Source organism: Zingiber officinale, chromosome 8B (assembly GCF_018446385.1).
Source record: "Zingiber officinale cultivar Zhangliang chromosome 8B, Zo_v1.1, whole genome shotgun sequence".
NCBI lineage: Eukaryota > Viridiplantae > Streptophyta > Magnoliopsida > Zingiberales > Zingiberaceae > Zingiber > Zingiber officinale.
In genome coordinates, this window is record NC_056001.1 from 57,584,831 (window position 1) to 57,607,574 (window position 22,744).

General features: G+C 41.4%; 3 protein-coding genes across 6 annotated transcripts; all 3 read left to right on the forward strand.

The window, feature by feature from the left end:
• Positions 1–251: 251 nt before the first annotated feature.
• LOC122016496 (monodehydroascorbate reductase 3, cytosolic-like) lies at positions 252–12,770 on the forward strand. Of its 4 annotated transcripts, XM_042573814.1 has the most exons (11): positions 252–353; positions 900–971; positions 2,090–2,141; positions 2,971–3,051; positions 9,218–9,336; positions 9,434–9,653; positions 10,126–10,214; positions 10,321–10,446; positions 10,632–10,772; positions 10,857–11,182; positions 12,688–12,770. In XM_042573814.1, exons 1-10 carry the CDS (start codon positions 303–305, stop codon positions 11,178–11,180), a joined length of 1,275 nt encoding a protein of 424 aa, XP_042429748.1. In that variant the 5' UTR covers positions 252–302; the 3' UTR covers positions 11,181–11,182; positions 12,688–12,770. The 4 variants fall into 4 exon arrangements, with proteins under 4 accessions (XP_042429748.1, XP_042429750.1, XP_042429746.1 ...); XM_042573816.1 differs by lacking the exon at positions 12,688–12,770 and having other exon boundaries at positions 10,126–10,283; positions 10,336–10,446; positions 10,857–11,419; XM_042573812.1 differs by lacking the exon at positions 12,688–12,770 and having other exon boundaries at positions 10,857–11,419.
• A 1,271-nt stretch (positions 12,771–14,041) lies between these two features.
• Positions 14,042–18,783, forward strand: LOC122015858 (nuclear pore complex protein NUP50B-like). The gene is made up of 2 exons (XM_042572922.1): positions 14,042–14,194; positions 17,127–18,783. Exon 2 carries the CDS (start codon positions 17,163–17,165, stop codon positions 18,567–18,569), a length of 1,407 nt encoding a protein of 468 aa, XP_042428856.1. The 5' UTR covers positions 14,042–14,194; positions 17,127–17,162; the 3' UTR covers positions 18,570–18,783.
• A 1,068-nt stretch (positions 18,784–19,851) lies between these two features.
• On the forward strand, positions 19,852–22,289 carry LOC122013862 (ribosome biogenesis protein NSA2 homolog). Its single transcript, XM_042570078.1, has 7 exons — positions 19,852–19,878; positions 19,924–20,043; positions 20,138–20,205; positions 20,544–20,652; positions 20,769–20,837; positions 21,144–21,201; positions 22,015–22,289. Exons 1-7 carry the CDS (start codon positions 19,852–19,854, stop codon positions 22,287–22,289), a joined length of 726 nt encoding a protein of 241 aa, XP_042426012.1.
• Positions 22,290–22,744: the final 455 nt, after the last annotated feature.

Below are 22,744 nucleotides of genomic sequence, written 5' to 3' on the forward strand. Positions count from 1 at the left end.
TATATAAAAGCTAATTTGATAAAAATATAATAAATATAAAAGCAGAACTAATAATATAATATTTTGTTAATAATTTCACACGTTAAAAATAAAAGTTTTTCATAGTTTTTAGTGAATTTAAAATATCGTCTAGCGGTAGCGGTCTGTTCCGGTCCGGTTTGTACAATCGCGTGATGCGATTGCTGACGTCGGTCATCGCCAGCCCAATCCACTGCCTCCTTTATATACCGAGCCGATGGTCAAGGTCTCGACAGATCACTCGCGTTCAACCTTTCCGATCGCTCGAGCGGAGGTCATCGTCCATGGCGGAGAAGCATTTCAAGTACGTCATCCTCGGCGGCGGCGTTGCGGCGGTGAGTTCGTCTTCTTGATGCCTTGATGCTTGTTTGCTTTGTGGGAAGATAAATTTCGAAAATCCTCATCTTGACTCTTGGTGTTTTTATCCTGTTTGTTTCACCTATGTCTAAATATGATCGGAGCCCAATCATCGCACAAAGAAATCCCTCCCAATCATCGTGTTCTGGAAAGAAAAATGAAGAGACTGGAGGTAGACAGACAGTAGAGCAGATTGCGTCTGTTTGGGTGGAGAACGTATTTGGGTTTGGGGATGCTAACATGTAGGGTACAATCGGACAGAAGCGTACAAAATGGTCTTTAAAAAAAAAAGGCAATTTGATTAAATATTCATTTGTTTTTTCGTTTAACAGATACAATTAGAACTAACATTGCCTCCGCCTTCCCCTTCTTAAACAAGATGTTGTAATCAGTGGTTGGCTTAAGGACACTGATTTTGGCCTCTCTATGGACATAAAGTTGAAATTCTTTTAAGGGAGAAGACAGTCCAGAATATTTGAACTCTTTGGTATTATATTCCTTTGATGTATTGTTCTAATTTTCAGGGATACGCTGCTAGAGAATTTGCAAAGCATGGCCTCAATCCAGGAGAATTAGCAATCATCTCAAAAGAGGCGGTATGGTCATGTTCTGTTTTCTGATAGTATGTTTTTTGTGATTCCTATTGCTTGATTAATTGCTAGTTGTTTCACATGATTGCCAACAAGGAAGGTTTATTATCTGGAGTACTATCAATCCTGTTGTTTCTATCTTCAAAAATTTTATTCACTTGTTTCAGTCCTTAGTTGTCCCTAGTGGTTGGGTCTTCAGTCTTCAAATCGAACTGAGAATAGAATCAAAATTTCCTAGATGACTTTGATGCCCTGAAGATTCTTCTGCACCTAAATAATAAGTTATCTGACAGAGATGTCATGGTAGAAGCTGTACAACCGTCAACAATACTTGGAAGATATGAATATGAGAGATAGTCAATGATATTAATTGTGAAACATGCCCAATGTGTGAGGAAAACAAAACAAAGATGAAGCCAAGGTGGTGAAAATGACAGAAATGAGAGAAGTTGTTTGAGCTGCAATATCCAATGGCCATTCTTGGCCCTTTTGAATTTTAGGTAGAGAGCAGGTCACATCAAGAGTACAACGATGATACTTCGATAGTAAAAAAAAAACAAAGGTGTCAAATTCGTGATGAAAACAAGTTCAAAGGTTGCTCATTGGTGTGTGGACGTTTCCGGCTATCATAGATGGTTGAGTGCTTGTCACAAAAGAAGTTTTGTTGTTTTCATGGTTATCACTATTCTAGCAAAGTAAATTTGTGTTCATGTGCTTCTGAGTGCTGTTAATTTATCTTCCATATCCAAGTGGCAAATCTGGCCTTGATTAATTTCTCTAATTTTGAATTGCTTTAGTTGTGCATCTATGTGGAATTGTAGATTTCCATCGAGTGAGAGACAAAACCGAAATATTTTAATTTCACCTGAGTCTCCTTTGTTTATAATTATTTTGCAAAATTAGAAGAATATTACTGACTATATATTTGTTCTTAAATCTCTGTACTTCACCAATATTTTTCCTTTGGACATGTTTTTTTTATTCACATTTCAAAATGAATCACATATCTTCAATGATCCTTATTTTTGTTGTTATATTCAACAATTTTCCATATTTAATGTAAAATTTCCATATTTAATGTACCTTTGTTACCTAAGTAGTTTTTACCTGATGTCATATTGCAGGTGGCTCCTTATGAACGCCCAACGCTTAGCAAGGCATATCTCTTCCCTCAGGGTAGGTCGTGCACAATCATTAGAGCTGAGGATAATGAAATGACTAAGTTGATAGATCCAATTACATAATAAGAGTCCTTTTTACAATCAACCTCACATTTTGATCACTTAAATAAATGGAACCAACCAACCCTGTTTGCATTAGGTTGTTCAGGCTAATATCTACATATCTTCTAAATATATTGGAAATTAGTATTTCTGCTGAAGTTTTAGTTAAAACATTAAATTTTCTTCACAGCAAAATTTGCATGATTGGGTAAATTACGGACAGGTATTGACATATCATATAGTGTTATGGTTCTATTACTTGTACAGAAACAGGATTTTGAACATGAGTTCAGTTAGTATAATAAGAATTGTCTAAAAGCTAAAACCCATACATTGTTTCATATATGAACCTGAATCATTTGATCTTACTTGTGTAATCCCTTTTAGCAAAGTAGTCACATGAAATCATATCAAGCATATGAGACCCATTACATTCTCAAGACTTCTTACTTATTCTCCCAAAAAGACTCATGCAAATTAAATACCTGTGGCTGTGACATATCTAAACCAAATTGATTAAACTACTGGGTTACCACATTGATGCTTGTCGATTAAAGAGCTGACATCCTTGTGCCTTGTACTGAATCTGTGTGTATTTAACTTAAAGGAATTGTAGAGATGGTTTCTTCATTTCTCTTGTATTCAATGTTACTTAATGCTATCTTGTTTTAGACTCATTATTTCTGATGGTCACAAGGTAGATTGATAGTTTCCAGACTAATGTTTTTTTCATGCTTAATCATTTTCTTGTCCTTGTTGTCAATTAAACGTGAATTTCACAGGTGCTGCAAGGCTCCCAGGCTTTCATGTTTGTGTTGGAAGTGGAGGAGAAAGACTGCTTCCGGAATGGTACTCAGAAAAGGGTCAGTATGCATGTCATGATTTGTGTGCTTTTACATCATTGTGGAACTTATAGATGTGAGTTAAGTCTTGGCTATCTAGCTATTTGTATATTACTGTTTGTAACGTTCCCCTCCCCTCCCTCCTGAAAAAGTAAAACACAAAACAGAAGATGAATTTGTTGCTTAACCGAAAGAAATACTGTGAAAGGGAAAAAAAAGTATGCTAATCAGGCATGGTCCTATCGGGAAGCTGAGAAGACGGATCTGCCGGCGTGACGTGTCTGGAAGGTTGACCGCATCCCCATGACCCAGTGGTGAGTTGTCTTCTGCGTTGACCAGGCTGTCAGAAGTCTTCTGGTCAACGACACCTGCAGCCAGCGACCGGGTTGCCCCGATCCCTGGTACCTTAATGCTCGAGGTAGGTCCCGCGAACATATGAGCAGTCAGATAATAATAAAGAAATAAATGCATGAATAAGGAGTACGAGAACGTACCCTGGCCCCGGGGGGGCGCCCTCGGATAGGTGGATGAGCTGATCGGGATACTGACCGAGTCGTCGCGACCCTGAACAGTAGATAAATGTCCGCCCGGTGAGTAGCTGGCTCTAGTGGCTCGGAGCCGGACGCGATATGGATCCGTAGGACAACGCACTGTCCGACTACAACCTCGGCTCGCATGCCGGAGTAGGGACACGAAGACCGAAATACAACAACGACGCGAAGGCCGAACACTCCATCGGCTCGCAGGCCGGAATATAGGCATAGTACGATACCTGAGCACTCGGACGGCGGCTGCTCGGAGGGTGACGACTGTGGTGGTCGTCGGAGGCGTGGTCGGCGGCTGGCGGTGACATCAGGCGCTGGGGTGGCCTGCGCCCCGGTGGCGATGACCAGGGCGTCGCACGAGTAGGTCTCGCCGGAATCGGCCTCGAGGCGGAACGGCCGCTGGTGGTGGCCGCAGGAAGCGTAGTCGGCGGCTGAAGGTGGCATCGGGCGCTGGGGTCGGCGGAGGCGGCGGTGACAGCCGCTGGGGGTGGCTGCGATGGCAGTGGCGCCGGCACTGAGGGAGAAGGACCGGCGAAAGGGGCTGCCGGTGGAGGGTGTTGCTGGTGTAGAGCATTGGCTGAGGAGGGAGGTCGCCTGTGATGTTCGACGATAGGGTAGCGGCTCGAGGTCGTCGACGCACGTGAGCTAGGCAATCGAGCCGTTGAAGAGAGTTCAGAGTCTAGGCGTGGAGAAACAGCCGACGACGCGGCGTTCGTCACAGGGGAGGAGGAGGAGTAGAGGTTGGCCGGCGCGTGTGAGGAAAAGAGGAGGATTACGGTCCTCAGATCTGGCCAGCGTCAACGAAAAGGACAATAGAGGCGTCCTCGAGGAAGTCGACGCCGACCGGCCTCCTTGGAGGCGGCGACGGGTGCGCAGAAGAAGAAGCCCCCGGAGGAGCCTGCCGGTGAGAGAAGGTGGCGACAGTGAGCATGGAGGAGCCCCCCCCCCCTGTGCGAAGCTGGCGGCGGCAAAAAATCTCCTCCTCTCAAGATGAATAGTGCATCCTTTAATACAACAAACCCTCTCACAAGCCTCCCCTTCAAGTCTAGTCGAAGGAGGCGCAAGTCCGACTAACTTGACAGTCTACCAAATGCGAAATCAGATCATCGGACTCGTCTTATTACGTCGAATGGGTAGCTTTGGCGATGTCGAGCAAGTGACTCAAGTAGTATCGAGCGTGCGGCTGAACGGGTCGCCGAGCGATACCGGTCGGATGGCTACGCGAGTGCTGACTGAGCGGCTCGGAGAATGACCAATCAGGTGATGGTAAAATGCTGGCCCGGCAATCGAGTAACGCTGAGTGGGAGGATGTCGAGCGAATGAGCGATGCCAAGCACGCAACCGCGAAGAGTGTCGGCCGGTCGACCGTAAGATGCTGACTAGACCATCGCGAGAATGTCGAGCGTTGGACGAAGTGATTTAAGTGTGGCCGAACGGACGACTGAGTGATCATAAACTGCCGCTCGGATTGCCGTGAAACGCGACCGGGAGACCGAGCGAGAGGCAAAGCAGCGCTGGGCAGGCGTGGAGCCTGAAAATTGAGCGGGAGCATAGCTCGTGAAATCGAATACAAACGGAGGCTAAAAGTCGTGAGCTGAACGGGCGCATCGCGCGTGAACCGAACTGGAGTGTAGCTCGTGAGTCGAAGGCGCATGAAAGCGAAAGTAATGAGTCGAACGGGCGCATCGCACGTGTATCGAACTAGAGTGTAGCCCATTAGTCGAAGGCGCATGAAAGCGAAAGTAGTGAGTCGAACGGGCGCCTAACCTATGAGACATTCTGGTCCGAAACTAGTGGAGATACTCTTGTCCGTGACCCTCGGAGATAGCTCGACCTCGAACAGGTGAGATAGATGCTCGTGAAGACTGCTCGACCCCGAACGAGGGGGATAAATGTTCGTGAAGACTACTCGACCCTGAACGGGGGAGATAAAATATCCGAAGCTGGTCCGAGACAAGTGAAGACCGCTCGACCCCGAACGGGGGAGATAGATGCTATGATAAACTGGTCCGAGACCAGTGAAGAACGCTTGACCCCGAACGGGGGAGATAGAATATCTGACAATCGCTCGACCCCGAATGAGAGAGATAGAATATCTGAAACTGGTCTGAAACCAGTGAAGAACGCTTGACCCCGAACTGGGGAGATAAAATATCTGACGACCGCTCAACCCCGAATGAGGGAGATAGAATATTTGAAACTGGTCCGAGACCAGTCAAGAACGCTCGACCCCGAACGGGGGAGATAAAATATCTGACGACCGCTCAACCCCGAATGAGGGAGATAGAATATCTGAAACTGGTCCGAGACCAGTGAAGAACGCTCGACCCCGAACGGGGGAGTTAAATATCTGACGACCGCTCAACCCCGAATGAGAGAGATAGAATATCTGAAATTGGTTCGAGACCAGTGAAGAACCACGCTCGACCCCGAACGGGGGAGATCAAATATCTGACGACCGCTCAACCCTGAATGAGGGAGATAGAATATCTGAAACTGGTCCAAGACCAGTGAAGAACGCTCGACCCCGAACGGGGGAGATCAAATATCTGAAGCTGATCCGAGACCAGTGAAGGCCGCTTGATCCCGACTAGGGGAGATAAAATATCCGATAAAACTGCTCAACCCCGAACGGGGGAGATAGATGCTCGCGAAGACGGCTCAACCTCGAACGGGGGAGATAGATGCTCGCGAAGATTGCTCAACCTCGAACGGGGGAGATAGATGCTCGTGAAGACTGCTCGACCCCGAACGGGGGAGATAGAAAATTTGATATGCTGGTCTGAGGCTAGTGACGATCGCTCGACCCCGAACCGGGGAAATAGATGCTCGTGAAGACTGCTCGACTCCGAACGGGGGAGATCAAATATCCGAAGCTGGTCCGAGACCAGTGACGATCACTCGACCCCGAACGGGGGAGATAGGATATCCGATACGCTAGTCTGTGCAACCGGTGTTTTATAGTCGCTGGTTCGACTCTGGGGTTTAACGTCGCCGCCCGACGGTCTTCAAGCCGGGGTTTTTATAGTCGCCGGTTCGACTCTAGAGTTTAACGTCGCCGCTCGATGGTCTTCAAGCCGGGGTTTTTATAGTCGCCGGTTCGACTCTAGAGTTTAACGTCACCGCTCGACGGTTTTCAAGCCGGGGTTTTTATAGTCGCCGGGTCGACTCTAGAGTTTAACGTCGCCGCTCGACGATTTTCAAGCCGGGGTTTTTATAATCGCCGGTTCGACTCTAGAGTTTAACGTCGCCGCTCGACGGTCTTCAACAATGAGCACGCAGCTCAGATAATATACGCCCGGCCGATTGGCATGGGGTCTTCGACATCGAGTCCGTGGCTTGGATAATATACGCTCGGTCGATCGGCACGGGGTCTTCGACATCGAGCCGGTGGCTCGGATAATATACACCCGGTCGATCGGCACAGGGTCTTCGACAACGAGCCTGTGGCTCAGATAATATACACCCGACCGATCAGCACGGGGTCTTCGACATCGAGTCCGTGACTCGGATAATATACGCCCGGTCGATTGACACGGGGTCTTCGACATCGAGCCGGTGGCTCGGATAATATACGCCCGGCCGATCGGCACGGGGTCTCCGACATCGAGTCCGTGGCTCAGATAATATACGCCCGGCCGATTGGCACGGGGTCTTCGACATCGAGCCGATGGCTCGGATAATATACGCCCGGCCGATCGGTCCGGGGTCTTCGACATCGAGCCGGTGGCTCAGATATGATGAAAACCCGGCCGATTGGCACGGGAGTTCTTGCTCGAGAAACTATGATAAATTCTATGACCGAAAGAGAATATAACTGAAAAACTGACTTGCCGACCAGCAGAGGTTTTGACTCAATTTCTCGACTCCCGAATACTCGTGGAGTGAGGAGGATATGATATACTCGTCGAAACCCATCAAGGCCATGAGGATGGCAGAGCTTTCCGAGTCGTCCGTCTTCACGTTCCAGACCAGGTGTGTTCCCACAGACGACGCCAATTTGATCCTGTCGGGAAGCTGAGAAGACGGACCTGCCGGCGTGACGTGTCTGGAAGGTTGACCACATCCCCATGACCCAGTGGTGAGCTGTCTTCTGTGTTGGCCAGGCTGTCAGAAGTCTTCTGGTCAACGACACCTGCAGTCAGCGACCGGGTTGCCCCGATCCCTGATATCTCGATGCTCGAGGTAGGTCCCGCGAACATATGAGCAGCCAGATAATAATAGAGAAATAAATGCATGAATAAGGAGTACGAGAACGTACCCTGGCCCCGGGGGGGGCGCCTTCGGATAGGTGGATGAGCTGATCGGGATACTGACCGAGTCGTCGCGACCCTGAACAGTAGATAAATGTCTGCCCGGTGAGTAGCTGGCTCCAGTGGCTCGGAACCGGACGCGATATGGATCCGTAGGACGACACACTGTTCGACTACAACCTCGGCTCGCAGGCCGGAGTAGGGACACGAAAACCGGAATACAACAACGGCGCGAAGGCCGAACACTCCATCAGCTCGCAGGCCGGAATATAGGCATAGTACGATACCTGAGCACTCGGACGGCGGCTGCTCGGAGGGTGACGATTGTGGTGGTCGCCGAAGGCGTGGTTGGCGGCTGGCGGTGACATCAGGCGCTGGGGTGGGCGGAGGCGGCGACAGCCGCTGTCGGCGACGATGACAGCCACGGGCGGCGGCTGCGATGGTGGTGGCGGTGGCCTCAAGAGGCTGAGGCGATGCCCATCAGGGGCGGCGACGCGCACTGGCGGCAGCGGCGCGTGTTGGTGGTGGCCGCAGGAAGCGTAGTTGGCGGCTGAAGGTGGCATCGGGCGCTGGGGTCGACGGAGGCGGCGGTGACAGCCGCTGGGGGTGGCTGCAATGGCAGTGGCGGCCGACACTGAGGGAGAAGGACTGGCGAAAGGGGCTGCCGGTGGAGGGTGCTGCTGGTGTAGAGCACTGGCTGAGGAGGGAGGTCGCCTGTGATGTTCGACGATAGGGTAGTGGCGCGAGGTCGTCAGCGCACGTGAGCTAGGCAATTGAGCCGTCGAAGAGAGTTCAGAGTCTAGGCGCGGAGAAACAGCCGACGACGCGGCGTTCGTTACAAGGGAGGAGGAGTAGAGGCTGGCCGGCGCGTGTGAGGAAAAGAGGAGGACTACGGTCCTCAGATCTGACCAGCGTCAACGAAAAGGACAATAGAGGCGTCCTCGAGGAAGTCAACGCCGGCCGGCCTCCCTGGAAGCGGCGACGAGGTGCGCAGAAGAAGAAGAAGAAGCCCCCGGAGGAGCCTGCCGACGAGAGAAGGCGGCGACAATGAGCATGGAGGAGACCCCCCTGTGCGAAGCTGGCAGCGGCCAAAAATCTCCTCCTCTCAAGATCAACAGTGCATCCTTTAATACAACAAACCCTCAAAAATGTGCAATGACGAAAATGCCCCCTTCCCTCTCCTTAATTCCCCTCATGCTCTAAACTACATCGGGATCAAGGCAATTACTTGCTTCTACTGAAACTTATATTCTCTTGTGTTTAATAATAGGCATTGATTCAGTCACTTGTGCTTGTCTAATGGATTTTGCTGTAGATTGTAATAGAAAATGAAACAAATTGAACAAGGTGTCATGATTCTGAAATTTCACGTATTTGTTTTGGATGCAGGGATAGAACTGATCCTCAGCACTGAAATTGTAAAAGCTGATCTTGCTTCCAAGACTTTGACCAGTGCAGCTGGTGCAATCTTCACATATGACATTTTGATTATAGCCACTGGTTCCACTGTAAGATGGATGAACTTTGTCTTCTAATATTTGGATCCTTTTTCCAAGTTCAAGCTGCATTAAGAGATATGCTGATTTTCTCATGTTTTATTTGCAGGTCATAAATCTCTCCGATTTTGGTACGCCTGGAGCAGATGCTAACAATATATTCTACTTGAGGGAAATTGATGATGCTGACAAGCTTGTGGCAGCCATCCAAGCAAAGAAGAATGGGAAGGCTGTCATTGTTGGTGGTGGATACATTGGGCTTGAACTTAGTGCTGTGATGAAGATAAACAACTTCGATGTCACTATGGTGTATCCTGAACCCTGGTGCAGTATGTTCATGACCTATATTTTTCTATTAACTTATCTTTTTTGTGCACAAAATAAAAATTAACTACATAGATGTGGAAGTACAAGACGCAAAAAAGATTATCTTTGGTTAATTCAAGTACCCAATTGGTAGTACCCTGAAAAAGGATTTATCCAAATCAATCTTTCAACTTAAATTGTTTAGCTTTATTTTACTTAATATAAGTCATTTACTTAGAATAAGTTATTTTATTATTAGTAGAACCTTTATTTTCTTTAGAATTAGCTATTCCCTAACTTATCTCTAGAATTAATTATTTTTATTAGAATTAGTCCTTTTAATTGTTGACAAGGCACCTCTAGGATGCTTACAAATGAGCATATCATGAATTAAAGGCCTTTCGCTATTGGAGGTAGACTAACATATATTGGATCTGTTGTCATCCTGAGAGATAGTTGTCATATTTTTTATTTAATCTCTCTTTCTTATTGCAGTGCCAAGGCTATTCACTCCAGAAATCGCTGCTTTCTATGAAAGTTATTATGCAAACAAGGGAGTCAAGATAGACAAAGGCACACTAGTTGTTGGATTTGATTCTAACACCAATATATTCTTTTGCATAATCCACCCTTTCACAATCAGGCAATTATTGGTTATCAGGCATTTGATGGTATCTTTATTATTAATAGGTAACATCAGTCAAGTTGAAGGATGGAAGAGTGCTCGATGCTGATATTGTAATAGTTGGTGTTGGTGGACGACCTCTGACAAAACTGTTCAAAGGCCAAGCTGAAGAAGAGAAGGGTGGAATTAAGGTAATTTTTCACTTTGAAAGTTATAAGAGCATGCTGTTTTATTGCTTCAAATTGTCTTTCACTGCTGAATGGTAATGAATGAGTTCTCAACTTCCAGACATCCATTCTCTTAACTTTGCTACGACAATTCAAATCTTTTGCATTTACATTATCATCTCGGGCATCATATGATCTTTGTGCTGCAGACTGATGCTTTCTTTCAAACAAGTGTTGGTGGAGTGTACGCTGTGGGTGACGTAGCTACCTTCCCTTTAAAGCTATACAACGAAACACGAAGAGTGGAGCATGTGGATCATGCCAGGAAATCAGCAGAGCAGGCTGTGAAGGTGGAGACTAGCATTGCAATCAATCTATGTTTGTTTTCTTTAATCTGTTAACCTTCTTATCTCAATCCATTTGTTATCATACAGGCAATCAAGGCAATCGAGGGAGGTAAAGTAACTGATGACTATGATTACCTCCCCTACTTCTACTCCCGCTCATTCGATCTCTCATGGCAATTCTATGGAGACAATGTGGGAGAAACTGTCATATTTGGCGACAATGACCCTGCATCATCAAAGCCAAAATTTGGGTCTTACTGGATTAAGGAGGGGAAGTTACTGGGGGCTTTCCTGGAGGGTGGATCTCCAGAGGAGAACACGGCCATTGCCAAGTTGGCAAGGCTGCAACCTGCAGTTCCAGACCTTGAACAGCTGACAAAGGAAGGTCTCACATTTGCTTCTAAGATTTGAGGGCAAGAAGATAGTTACTTGTTCTCATGGCACATTTTGCCATTACTGTTGCCTTTGTCATAATGCACACCCCTTTAATCAGGTAATTTGCTTACCTATTTGAATTTTTTTGCATGAAAAATGTGTTGGATGCATTGAATCATGTGTCTAAATGACGAATATTAGATATACAACACCAAGGCTGTCAAGCAAGAGGTGCATCTCTTTGCATTATAATGAATGCGGTAGTTTTCTTTGTATGTGTATATGCTGCTCTCTATATATATCACAGCATTGCAGTAGCACTTAAAGAGAGAATTAGCTTCATCTCTTTGTGGGGCCGGTGATGAAGAGCGTTCGGGGTAAGTAAAATCACCTTTTCGAGTTAAGCAAAATCACCTTCTCTTTCATTAAAGAGGGAGTTAGTGATATAGTTAAACATGAAAGATTTCTAACAAATCCGGACATTTTTGGATATCAGAAAAAGAATCAAGTTGTGAATTCTTCTCGAGGAATATGCTTATTGTCAATGAAGATGTTGAACATGAGAAATGCTAAAGTGAAATACTCTGGACCTCAAAATGATTAAAGATATTAGTTAAATTCAGAGACAAAGCGAAAAATTAGTAAATAATTGTGACCCTATCAAGTAGTTGCTTACCAAATATTTTTTTTTGGATGAAAATAAGCATATTCCTCGAGAAGAATTCACAACTTCATTATTTTTCTGATATCCAAAAAGTCCGGATTTGTCAGAAATCTTTCATGTTCAGCTATATCACTAACTCCCTCTTCCAAATATTGTTAAGGTTGTAAGTGTTATTAGCATATTTCTCTTCGATACTAAGAGGACTCATTGATATGTAGAAATCTAAATTTTTGTGCATCACCGAGTTACATTGGTTCAGATAACATTGGTTCGTACACGGAAGAAGACCTAGGCGAAAAGAAGTTTCTCGGACTATACTTAAATTTGCAAGAGAAGCTATTTCTTACATCAAAACTAAAACTAAAAAAAGAGAGTAAATTTTGTAGTCTAAGTGGCTATGGAAAGCTATTTTGTAGTCAAGTGACTATAAATAGATGTGCCAATTACGATAAATTTGCATGGAAAATACTTTGCTTAAAGATGTAAATTCAACAAGTGAGGTATCAGATAGGGAAAGATGTGGGTTGTTGTGTTTATCGGTATCGTCATTTGTATGATCTCAAACAAGGAGTTATTGAGTTTCATTGAGTCGATAGATATGGTAATTAAATCAATCTTATGTGAATTGGCATAACATTCATTTTGCTGTATATGCTAAACACAGAAAAAGGTTGATGATAAGTAACTTTAAGAAAACATGCATGATATGAACTAGTCTCATTCGAAAGAAGTCTAGCATGAATAGATCATTGCACTTCTCACTTATTGTGTGGAGTGTTTCTCCTTCCATGACTATATGTATCTAATTGCAAGGTCAGCCATTTGTCGATCGACTCCTTCCAACTATCTTATCATCAATTGATATTCCTTGAAATAGAGGAAGAAGATGCCATGCTTGTAAATGGAGGAGGAAGAGAATTGCAAATTTGTGGTGTGCATGGAGATGTACTTAGCCCTTTTCAAGGGTTTACTTGCAAGAGGTTGAGACTTCTCAAGGTAGTTGGAGACTTGGAGTAGATGAGTCGCAAAGAAAATGAGGTGGGGTAAGGAGGGACCTTTTTCTTGGTGGTTTGCGGCAAGTAAGAGGAAACTCGAATTACTCTATAAACAAAAAGTTATTTTACTAATTAACTTTCTCAATTGTAAAAGAAAATGGTATAAGACTTACCACAATATATTTTTTCAATTCGGTAGAATGCATTCATTCCAATATCTCCTTCATGGGTTGACATACTCAAAGGCAGCCCAATCGACTTAGGTTGGGTGCATAGAGTACATCTCTTTTCAAGTAAAAGTTTTTTTGATTTTTTATCAAATTTCTTATTTACCCAATATAGCATCCTAATTTTAAAATTATCAAAAAGAACATCAAAAATAATATTATTCTCTTACTAGTCCTCTCACCAACCTCCTAAATCTCCTCCTCCCTCTCGTTATTTTCCAATGCATCTCCTCTCTTCATGATTAAAAAGGACATAATATTTTTTCATATCGGACCCAATCTGGACCTGATATGATCCCATATCAGGCCCGCTCTAGACCTAATATTTTTCATATTAGGCCCAGTATGGGCTTGATATTTTTTCACATCAAGCCCAGCGTATCAGGTCCACTCTGAGCCTGATATTTTTCATATTAGACCCAGTGTGAGCCTGATATTTTCCATATAAGTCGCTGTGTGCGTTTGGTATTTTCTCACATAAGACTCAACGTAGACCTGATATAATCCAATATCAGATCCAACATGAGTTTGATATTTTCTTACGTTAGACCCAGTGTGAGTCTGATATTTTTCCATGTCAGAACCATCAAGTGATGTATTGGAAAATAGAAAGAGGAGATTTAGGAGATTAGCGGAAAGGGTAGGAAGAAAATAATATTATTTTTAATGTTTTTTTTGATAATTTTAAAATTAAGGTGCTCGTTTTGATAAATAAGAAAACGTGACCGCTTATTTTAAATAAAAAGCTGAAAGTTGTTTGTATTTCAAAACTTACTAAAATTAAAGATATTTTTTTTAAGAAATAAAGGCATTCTTTTTGGATAAAAGAATTATATTATAGTAATTTTTAATTAAAAAAATTCCAGTTAATTTGTTTCTTTCCTCTCTTATTCCCTTCTTCCCTTTTTCCCATCCTGTCTTTCGAATCAACGGCCAGGATTAATTAGGTCAACTCCAGGATTATTCCAACTCCTAATAATTAATAATAAAAAAATAGATTTATTCGTCGAAGAGAAGAAAATTACATATTTCTTAATTCGTTCCCCCTCTCGGCGTTTTGGGCACCGCTCGCTCTCGAGAGGGCACGTACGGCGATTGATTGGAGAACGATCCAGCTTACGGTACCTTCCTCGTGTCACTGCCTCTCTTCTGCCACTCTTCGAGGTGATGAATCCCTTCTCTATTTTCGGTTCACTGGTTTCGTCGCAAAAGAATTTGTTCTTCGTTGGATGATGAATGAGATTGTTTACCTTTTTATGTAGTCGTAGTATCGGAATCTGGACTTGGTTTGTTGAATATTTGGGTGAGCTCACGATCTGGATCTAGCTCCTGAGTGATGCTTGTGTTTTAGGGTTTTAGCCTTGGATTCCGAGGAATGATCCTTGGGATAGTATGCTTGAGCTATCTGGTGCTGTGAGTCATTATTCTATGGAGTTAGGTGGTTGATTCGTTTTTTCATTAGGTGCTTCATTTTTCTTGTAGTTGTTGTTAGGAAATTTAATCCAGACACTGAGGACTTGACGTGGTTGACCTAATTAAGACATCCACTTGAAGAGGAGTTTTTTTATCAAGCGGTGAAAAATATATAAAATCCTTCGTACCACCTCTTGCTTTGTCTTTTATTTCCATCAATCAATTACAAATACATTTTTATTATCCTCAAGCCCATCAATCTCTACGTAAATTCTCTGTGGATTCCTAGTTGAGATCACATTTAAATAAATCCATTCACCAATTAATCTGTGCTTAACAACCCAAATACAAAGGGCTATTCCGTTATCCAAGCACAGAAAATATTGTATTTGTCTAAATATTGATGATGTCCTCACACATGTGCTTACAGCCACTACACAAAATATTGTTGGTAGGTTGAGGTAGGATATCCACATTAGTCTCATATGAACATTTATGGTGGTCATTGGTGTTCAGATAACTAGGTGATATCGTCATCGGTCATCCTAAATGGCTAGTAATTTTGAAATGCATAGAGAGTCCCTCCTCATTTATGGGCCATTTGGGTTGTACCAAATCTGCATTGTACCTCTGCTAATATGGAGTGACAACCCAGCCACAGTCATGTGAATGCTAATTTGATGTGCTTTATCTTATGTGAGTGCTTCATCAAGAACACTAATTTAAACGTGTAATCATATGGCTATCCTCTTTGGATTTCTTTATTCTTCATTTTCTTTCTACTTTCTTTGTAGTGTTCTTTATTTGCTGCTGATATGATGTTTTTCTGTCATTTATGTTTTTTGTTCTTTTAGATTAAATACCTTCTCTGTTATGCTTTAAATCCATTAAAATATGTTTTATTACATTGATTGGTATTTCCTTGTTTTTTTTTTCTTACATCTGCCACTCTAATTGTTTAACTCTTTTACTTATAAAATCTATTGTTTGCCTTCAAATATATCAATAACATCTCAATTTATTTTCTCATTTTACAAGCTAGTAGAACTAAACTCTTGAATATTTTTAGCTTTTTTTTTTTTACTCTTTGCACCCATGTTAGCCTTCTCACCTTGATACATTAACATTTTGCACTTGCCGCTTCCTAATACCCAAACTCTTCGATCCATAAAGCATGACAAGGTAGTACCACATCCTTATATAATTTTTTTTCTTAGCCTAAGGGGCATACAATGATCACATAGGACTATAGAAGCTCCTTTTTTTTCAATCATTCATTATCTGCTGTAATACTAATATCTTCATCAATATGTATCTCTTGTCTAATAAAAAGTTTATTTAATATAAACTCTTTAATTTGATCCATTATATAATACAACTTAACCTCAAATTTTATCAACAAATTAGTTTGTCCAATCCTGTCTTTTGTCAATTTGCCTCTATTATCTTATCTTCTTTTTTTTTTCCTTCCTCTTGACCACCTGACAATAAACTGGACCAGATCTCTCTGTTTAACAGTTGAAGTTGCTTTAAGTTTTGCAAGCAAACTACTTTATCTTATAACTCAATATGAAAACCATATTTCAAATGTGTTTCCTCTTCAATACAATTAGTGCTCAAAACTTACAAGTTCAGAATGATCCTTGTGAATTAAAATTATAGTCTGCTTAGAGAAACATCATCATGCATATCCAAGTGATCCGAAAATTGGTATCCAAAATACTCTTTGATAAATGAATAACTGACAAAAGTTGCAAAATAAGACAAAACATGTTGGTATATTCTTTTTTCACAAAACCTGAAATAAATAGAAAAGTTCTTATTGCTAGTTGCTAACCAATTTCTCATGATATTTTAAAGTTAAAAGTGAAAATTTTTATTGACAATAAAAGAATGTATCTGAAATAATAGAAGTGAATAATCAATATTAAAAATTATTAAGTATAACAATCATAGGAGCTTATGAATGAGATAAGGCATATGAAGAAAAATACAGAGAGAATATTGTTCTAGAGACCTCTGTTAAAGTTGCTGACACACATTCATAAATTTTCTCTGTTCTTATAACAACCTGATATTGTCAATTTTTTTCACTCCTAGTTTTTAGCCTTTGCGAGCTGAGAGTCTAAGAACTTATGAATGCATCGACTACATTTTAATGCATCAACAATCTGAACTAGCATATACATATTTCTCTTTTATAGCTTATCCTGAATTTTTGGAAAGAAAAACCGGTTGAAGTTTTTCTCAGAGGAAAGGTTGTCGTAGTGTGGCAAGCTTCCACTGTCAGGAATATTGGTAGATTTCCAAATAATAACTAGGTTATGAAGAATCAATATACACTTATGAAGAATCAATATACACTGTCTTACCCTTGTAGTAGAGAATGTTGCTCCAATTTGTACCATGATCAAAGGATATTGGCTAGTTGTGGTATAGATGTCAAAGACGAGAGATGATGATCTTTTTAACATAATACTGGTTAGATCAAGTTTTTGTTGGCATGCATGATGAAATATTGGGAAGAAACTGTTACTTTTTAAGAAAAGGAAGAATTATCTTCTGCATGGGTGATTTATTAAGAACAATTTTTGGTTAACTGCGTAAGCATTGTTCACAATATGTACTTACTAGTAACAAAAGATTGTCTTCCAACTTGCTAATATAAGCTTCTGGTTTTCAGTTCTCAGCCAGATTGTTCGAGCTCAGATTTGTGAGAATGGGAGAGGCAGATAATGGCCTAGCTCCATCCAAGAAGAGAGTTGCTGGAAGACAGCTTACCAAGGATGACCATGATCAACAAGATGATGATACTCCTGACATGGAGATAGGCACTTTCAAAAAGGCCAGTGAGGAAGTCATGGCTACCAGAAGAATTGTGAAAGTTCGACGCAATCAGCCAGCACCAGCTGATTCATCAAACCCTTTTGCTGGAATCCGCCTAATTGCTTCTTCGAATGCCAGTACAGAAGCAAAGAACTCCGCTGAGTCTTCTAAAATTGATAACACTGCAGCACAACAAGAACAAGATGAATCTAATGAGAACAGTGTTGTTGCAGATGTTAAGGGAACTGAAATTGCTGTTAATTCTGACAACATTGGGTGCACACAAGAGAATGGTGAGAAACTGGATAAAATTTCTGAACCATTATCGGACACAGTTGACACTAAGAAGGGTCGTCCTGCTCTGGAGGAAGTCGAATCTGATGGAACCAGTAAAGCAGAAGGGATTGACAGGGAGAAAAAAACTGATGGTGAATCTGTAAAAGATGATCAGCAGGAAGAAAACGTGAAGGAAGCTGAAGAGATCCAGCAGGAAAACGGAGGGAAAGCTGAAAATGCAGTTGAAGCAGGCAATGAAGAAGTTGAGAAAAATGATCACAAAGATGCAGCAGCACCTGCCGCTCCTCTGAGTTCGTTCCAGCAATTATCTAGCAGCCAAAATGCCTTTTCAGGGCTCACTGGAACTGGATTCTCAACTTCTTCTTTTGCCTTCAGTTCTTCTGTTTCAGGGCTTACAGGAACTGGATTCTCAAGTTCTTTGTCCTTTGGATCCTTATCCAAGGAAGGATTCTCATTCGGAACATCAGCTGGAGCTACTTTTTCTTTCAAAGATGATACAAAATTTGGTCTCGGTACTGGGTCTACAAACTGGGTTTCTTCCTCTCCGTCACTCAGTGCTACACCAGATACCTCTAAAAGTGTGAAACACTCAATGCAAGATGCCCCTCTAGAAACAGGTGAAGAAAATGAGGAAGCAGTTTTCACAGGCGATGCGATAATGTTCGAGTACATGGATGGTGGCTGGAAGGAAAGGGGGAAGGGAGAACTTAGACTGAATGTCTCAGTATCGGATACAGAAAAGGCGAGGCTTGTGATGAGGGCCAAGGGCAATTTCAGACTTATCTTGAATGCAAGCCTTTACCCAGACATGTCCCTCACCGGCATGGACAAGAAAGGAATCACCTTCGCCTGTGTTAACAGTGCGGCAGATGGAAAAGATGGCCTAACCACAGTGGCGGTCAAGTTCAAAGACAGTAGCATCGTGCAAGAATTTCGCGAAGCTGTGACGGCACATAAAGCAAAGAAAGCCGATACCTCAGAACCCACCCAAGATGCTGATTAAGCGATCGGGGGTTTAGGTACAGATCACAGAAAAGCATTCCATATTCTTGGAATCCGCACTGACTGTGTCTCACGCTTGCTGTCTTAGAACTCTTTTCGCTCAGTCTTGTTTAAGTCGTTAAACTGTTGCGTTATTTTTCGTTAGACTGGCCACCTGGCTTGCTGAGTCTTGTCTTCCAGCAGAAACCCGAAAGAACAATATAGCTTCCCCTATCTGACCCAATTCTTCTCGCGGCTATTGAATACTTGTTCGTTAGCAAGAACACCATTAGCAGTCTTTAGAAGGTTAAAGACAAGTTTGATACGACTTATAGTCTGAGGGTTTTACGCTTTTACATCTTTTCTATAAATTGAAGATTTTAAAATTTATATTATTTGAACCTCGATAAATCATTTTATAATTGGAGCTCGCAAACTAGGGGTGTAAATGAATCAAGTCGTTCGTGAGCTATTCGAAGTTCGATTTGATAAAAGTTCGTTTAATGAGACTCGTTAAGATAAATAAATCAAGTTCAAATTTCATAATACTTGATTTGTTACCTCGTGAATATGTTTGTTAGTAAGTTCATGAATTAATTTTTAAATAAAAAATAGTAATTTTGATATTAAATTTATAGATTTTATCATAATATAGATAAATATATTAAATTTATTTATTAGAATAAAATTATAAATTTTAATAAAAATATTATAATTTTCTCTAAATATATAATTTAGTTTTTAATGAATATTTAAATTTATAATTTATATTTATGAAGTTCGTTTAGGCTCGATAAAATCTTGAATAAGTTCGTGAGCCATGAATATATTCGTTAAATAAAACTCGAGCTCAGCTCGATTATAAACGAGTCGAACACAAATATTTAAGAGTTCGATTTGGCTCGGCAATTACACCCCTTCCGCAAACCAAATTTGTATATGAATGACTAACTACAAATAAAAGGGGTTAGCGAGAGTGTTCACCTCCACCGTCGGATCCTAATTGGACGTGTGCCAATAAAAGTGGCTGTTTTAGAAGTTTAACCTGTTCCGAGGGACACCATACCCTTTCCGATCTCTCTGATAAAAGGCTTCCGCTGTTTGAGTTGTAGAGATTTGACGAGCTCAGATCCTCTGATCTAGGATTTTCTGGACTAGGGGAGACTCTACAAGCATATTGGTAGAGTCAGTGGGGTCTAGCTCACTCCACCAATGAATATCTAGGGGTCCAGGATTGATCCAGGGATCCTGGACCAGAGGATCCCTGCCCGGATTTGACCGGGCTCCTTTCTTGTACTGTCGACATGGTGAGTTACCTACTCGATTGCCAGGTTTTGATTAGTTAAATGGTTGATCTGTGGGACTATCCTTGTTAGCCGCAAGGGGATTACATCGAGCTTCACCGGAAGCGCCATGGCTACCGGCTGGATCACTTCAAGCGGAAGCGGAAGAAGGAAGCTCGAGTGGTCCACGAGCGGTCTGCTTACGCCAAAAAGGTTGGATATTTTTTTTTAACTTGTAGTATTTTCTCCTAATTTTAAGGATTTTCCGTGGGTGTGGAGGTGTCTTATAGGTTTGTAATTTTTGCAGGTTCTAGGAATTAAGGGAAAGATGTTTGCTAAGAAGCGTTATGCAGAAAAGGCTTTGATGAAGAAGACGTAAGCGCCTATGAATCTCCCTAGTTTATGCATTCAAGTTTGTGTTATAGTCCTTTCAATTTAAGTAAAAAAATTATAGAAACTCATACTTTCTACTTCGTTGGATGTGGCGGGAAACTAAGTTACTTGCTAATTTCTTGAAAACTTATGTTTGCTTGTGAGGTTAAGATTGCAGTTTTGAAAAAAAATGCTTTGTCAATGTAAGAGAAAAATAAGAGGTTTTAGAAAATAATAGGATTTTTTCATTTGTATTTAACAATTAAAGCAAAAAAAAAAAAACTTGGTCAGTTAGATTAATCAAAAACTGAGCAAACTGCTTCTGGTTTGCTGCTTTCCAGGATTGCCATGCATGAGGAATCATCAAGTAGACGCAAAGTGGATGATAAGGTTCATGATGGAGCTCTTCCTGCATATCTTTTGGATCGTGATACAACAACGACAGCAAAGGTTGCTAATCTTTCATGTGCACACACTCAGTTGTTGGCGTTGTTGCAATGCTCCATTTTTTTATTTTATTATTTTGTAATTTACATTACCTTCCTGTTTATGATATTCCGTTTTAGGTCCTTAGCAACACTATTAAACAAAAGAGGAAGGAGAAGGCTGGCAAATGGGATGTTCCTTTACCTAAGGTAATTTTACAATCTCATGCTACCAAATATCTATATTCGAGATTAACATGATTTTTCTTTTTTTCCTTTGTTATTGATGGTCTGCAACATGCTTTTTTTTTCCTTCATCCACTGGATTAAGAGATTCAAATGCATCAAAATATATTGCATGTTCTGATAATCACTATTTTAGCCAGAAATTAACATGCTTTTTTTTTCCTTCATTCACTGGCGTAAGAGATTCAAACACCTCAAAATATCTCGCATGTTCTGTTAATCACTATTTTAGTCATAAACTAAGTTAAACATTATTATTCGTCTTTATAGGTCAGACCTGTTGCTGAGGTAGAAATGTTCCGAGTTATTCTATCTGGGAAGCGCAAAAGTAAGTACCTGAATTAAGGTCTTGAACTATATGAGATTTGATTGTGTTTTCTTTGGTCATTCTCGCTTTTTGAATCTTGTTTATTGGCATATATATGCTCTGATATTGTCTTCATATGTAATTACACAAATCTTCATAGTTGTTCCTTCAATTGCACATGCATCTTGTTGGAAACGTGATTGTCTTATTCAGTTATTAATTATGTTAATTCATTTATTAAAAGGTATTTTTGAATATTAAATTATAAGTCAGATATTATTTAAATAAATTTTAAAAGAATGATATTTTGTATAATATAAATAAGAGTTTTTTTATTAATTATATTTTATGACAATTAAAAGTACACTTTTAATAATTCTATGGTTGAAGTAGTAATTCTCTTCGGATTTTAAATCACTTATAATTTGACTTCTTCATGCCTCTAAAGTTTGACTTGCTCATCCTCCACTATTTTTTTTTACCTCATTTGACATTTCCTTTTTTGACTTGTGGATGATACAGGATTTGAGATGACAATCATTTGTTCGATCAACATTGACATAGCCAAAGTCAAACATAACAAACTTTAAAGACGTGCGATTTGGACATCAAAATTTTGACTTGACCTTATCAAATCCAAGGTCATATCCATCAGGCCGACGTGTCTTCACCTCATTGTTCCGTTTAAGATTTACCACTTCAATTTTGGTCCTCAACCCTTAACCACTGTATTGACTTAGAAAAGTCCACGCATTCAAGTTGGTTCTTTAAATACTTTCACGTAAAGAGCTGCTATTCCTTATCGAATACCACTACAACCGTCTCCTATGGAAGCCATAGATCACCTTTCCTTCCAGCGCCGGACCTCACTGCCGTTACAAGGGGCCCGGCCGGCCTTGCTCGACGTCGCGAAAACCTCCCACAAGATCAGGAAGCCATCGGCGCGCCACGGTAGTAAAGATGGTCCGGTTGTAATCTACATGTCCTCGCCTAAGGTCATACACGTCCATCCCAAGGATTTCATGTCCCTCGTGCAATGTCTCACGGGCAATGCCGCCACCATTGCTCGTCTCACTAAAACATCTTCATCGCCAGCACCGGCAGCTTAACGATACCGGGCGCAATATCAGGCCTGTACTGTTATAAATGTAACAACCTTAAAGTCATTGTACTGTTTGATCCTCATAGTTTGCAATTTTAGTACCTAACACAGTGTTTATTGTTTTATTTTTATTAATTTTTTTATTAGTATTGTTATTGTTTTTAAGAGTATAAATCATTTTGATGATAATGTATGTATATTTCTAATAAATAACATTCTAAGATTGGATTGAAAGTGAGTAAAATACACAAGAGAACAAATAAGAGGACACAAGCACACTTGTATTACTAATCTTGTATTTGTTTTACCCCTCGTTCCTTGTAGCGAACCATCTTCAACTATACATAAAGGACAATTAAAATAGTTTTAGCCAAAATAAATTAAGCATAATGCATATTTAGCGAGTCGCGTCACTGAAGATCTAGATCAGTTTTGCACGCGGAATTTGTATAATCCACTGAG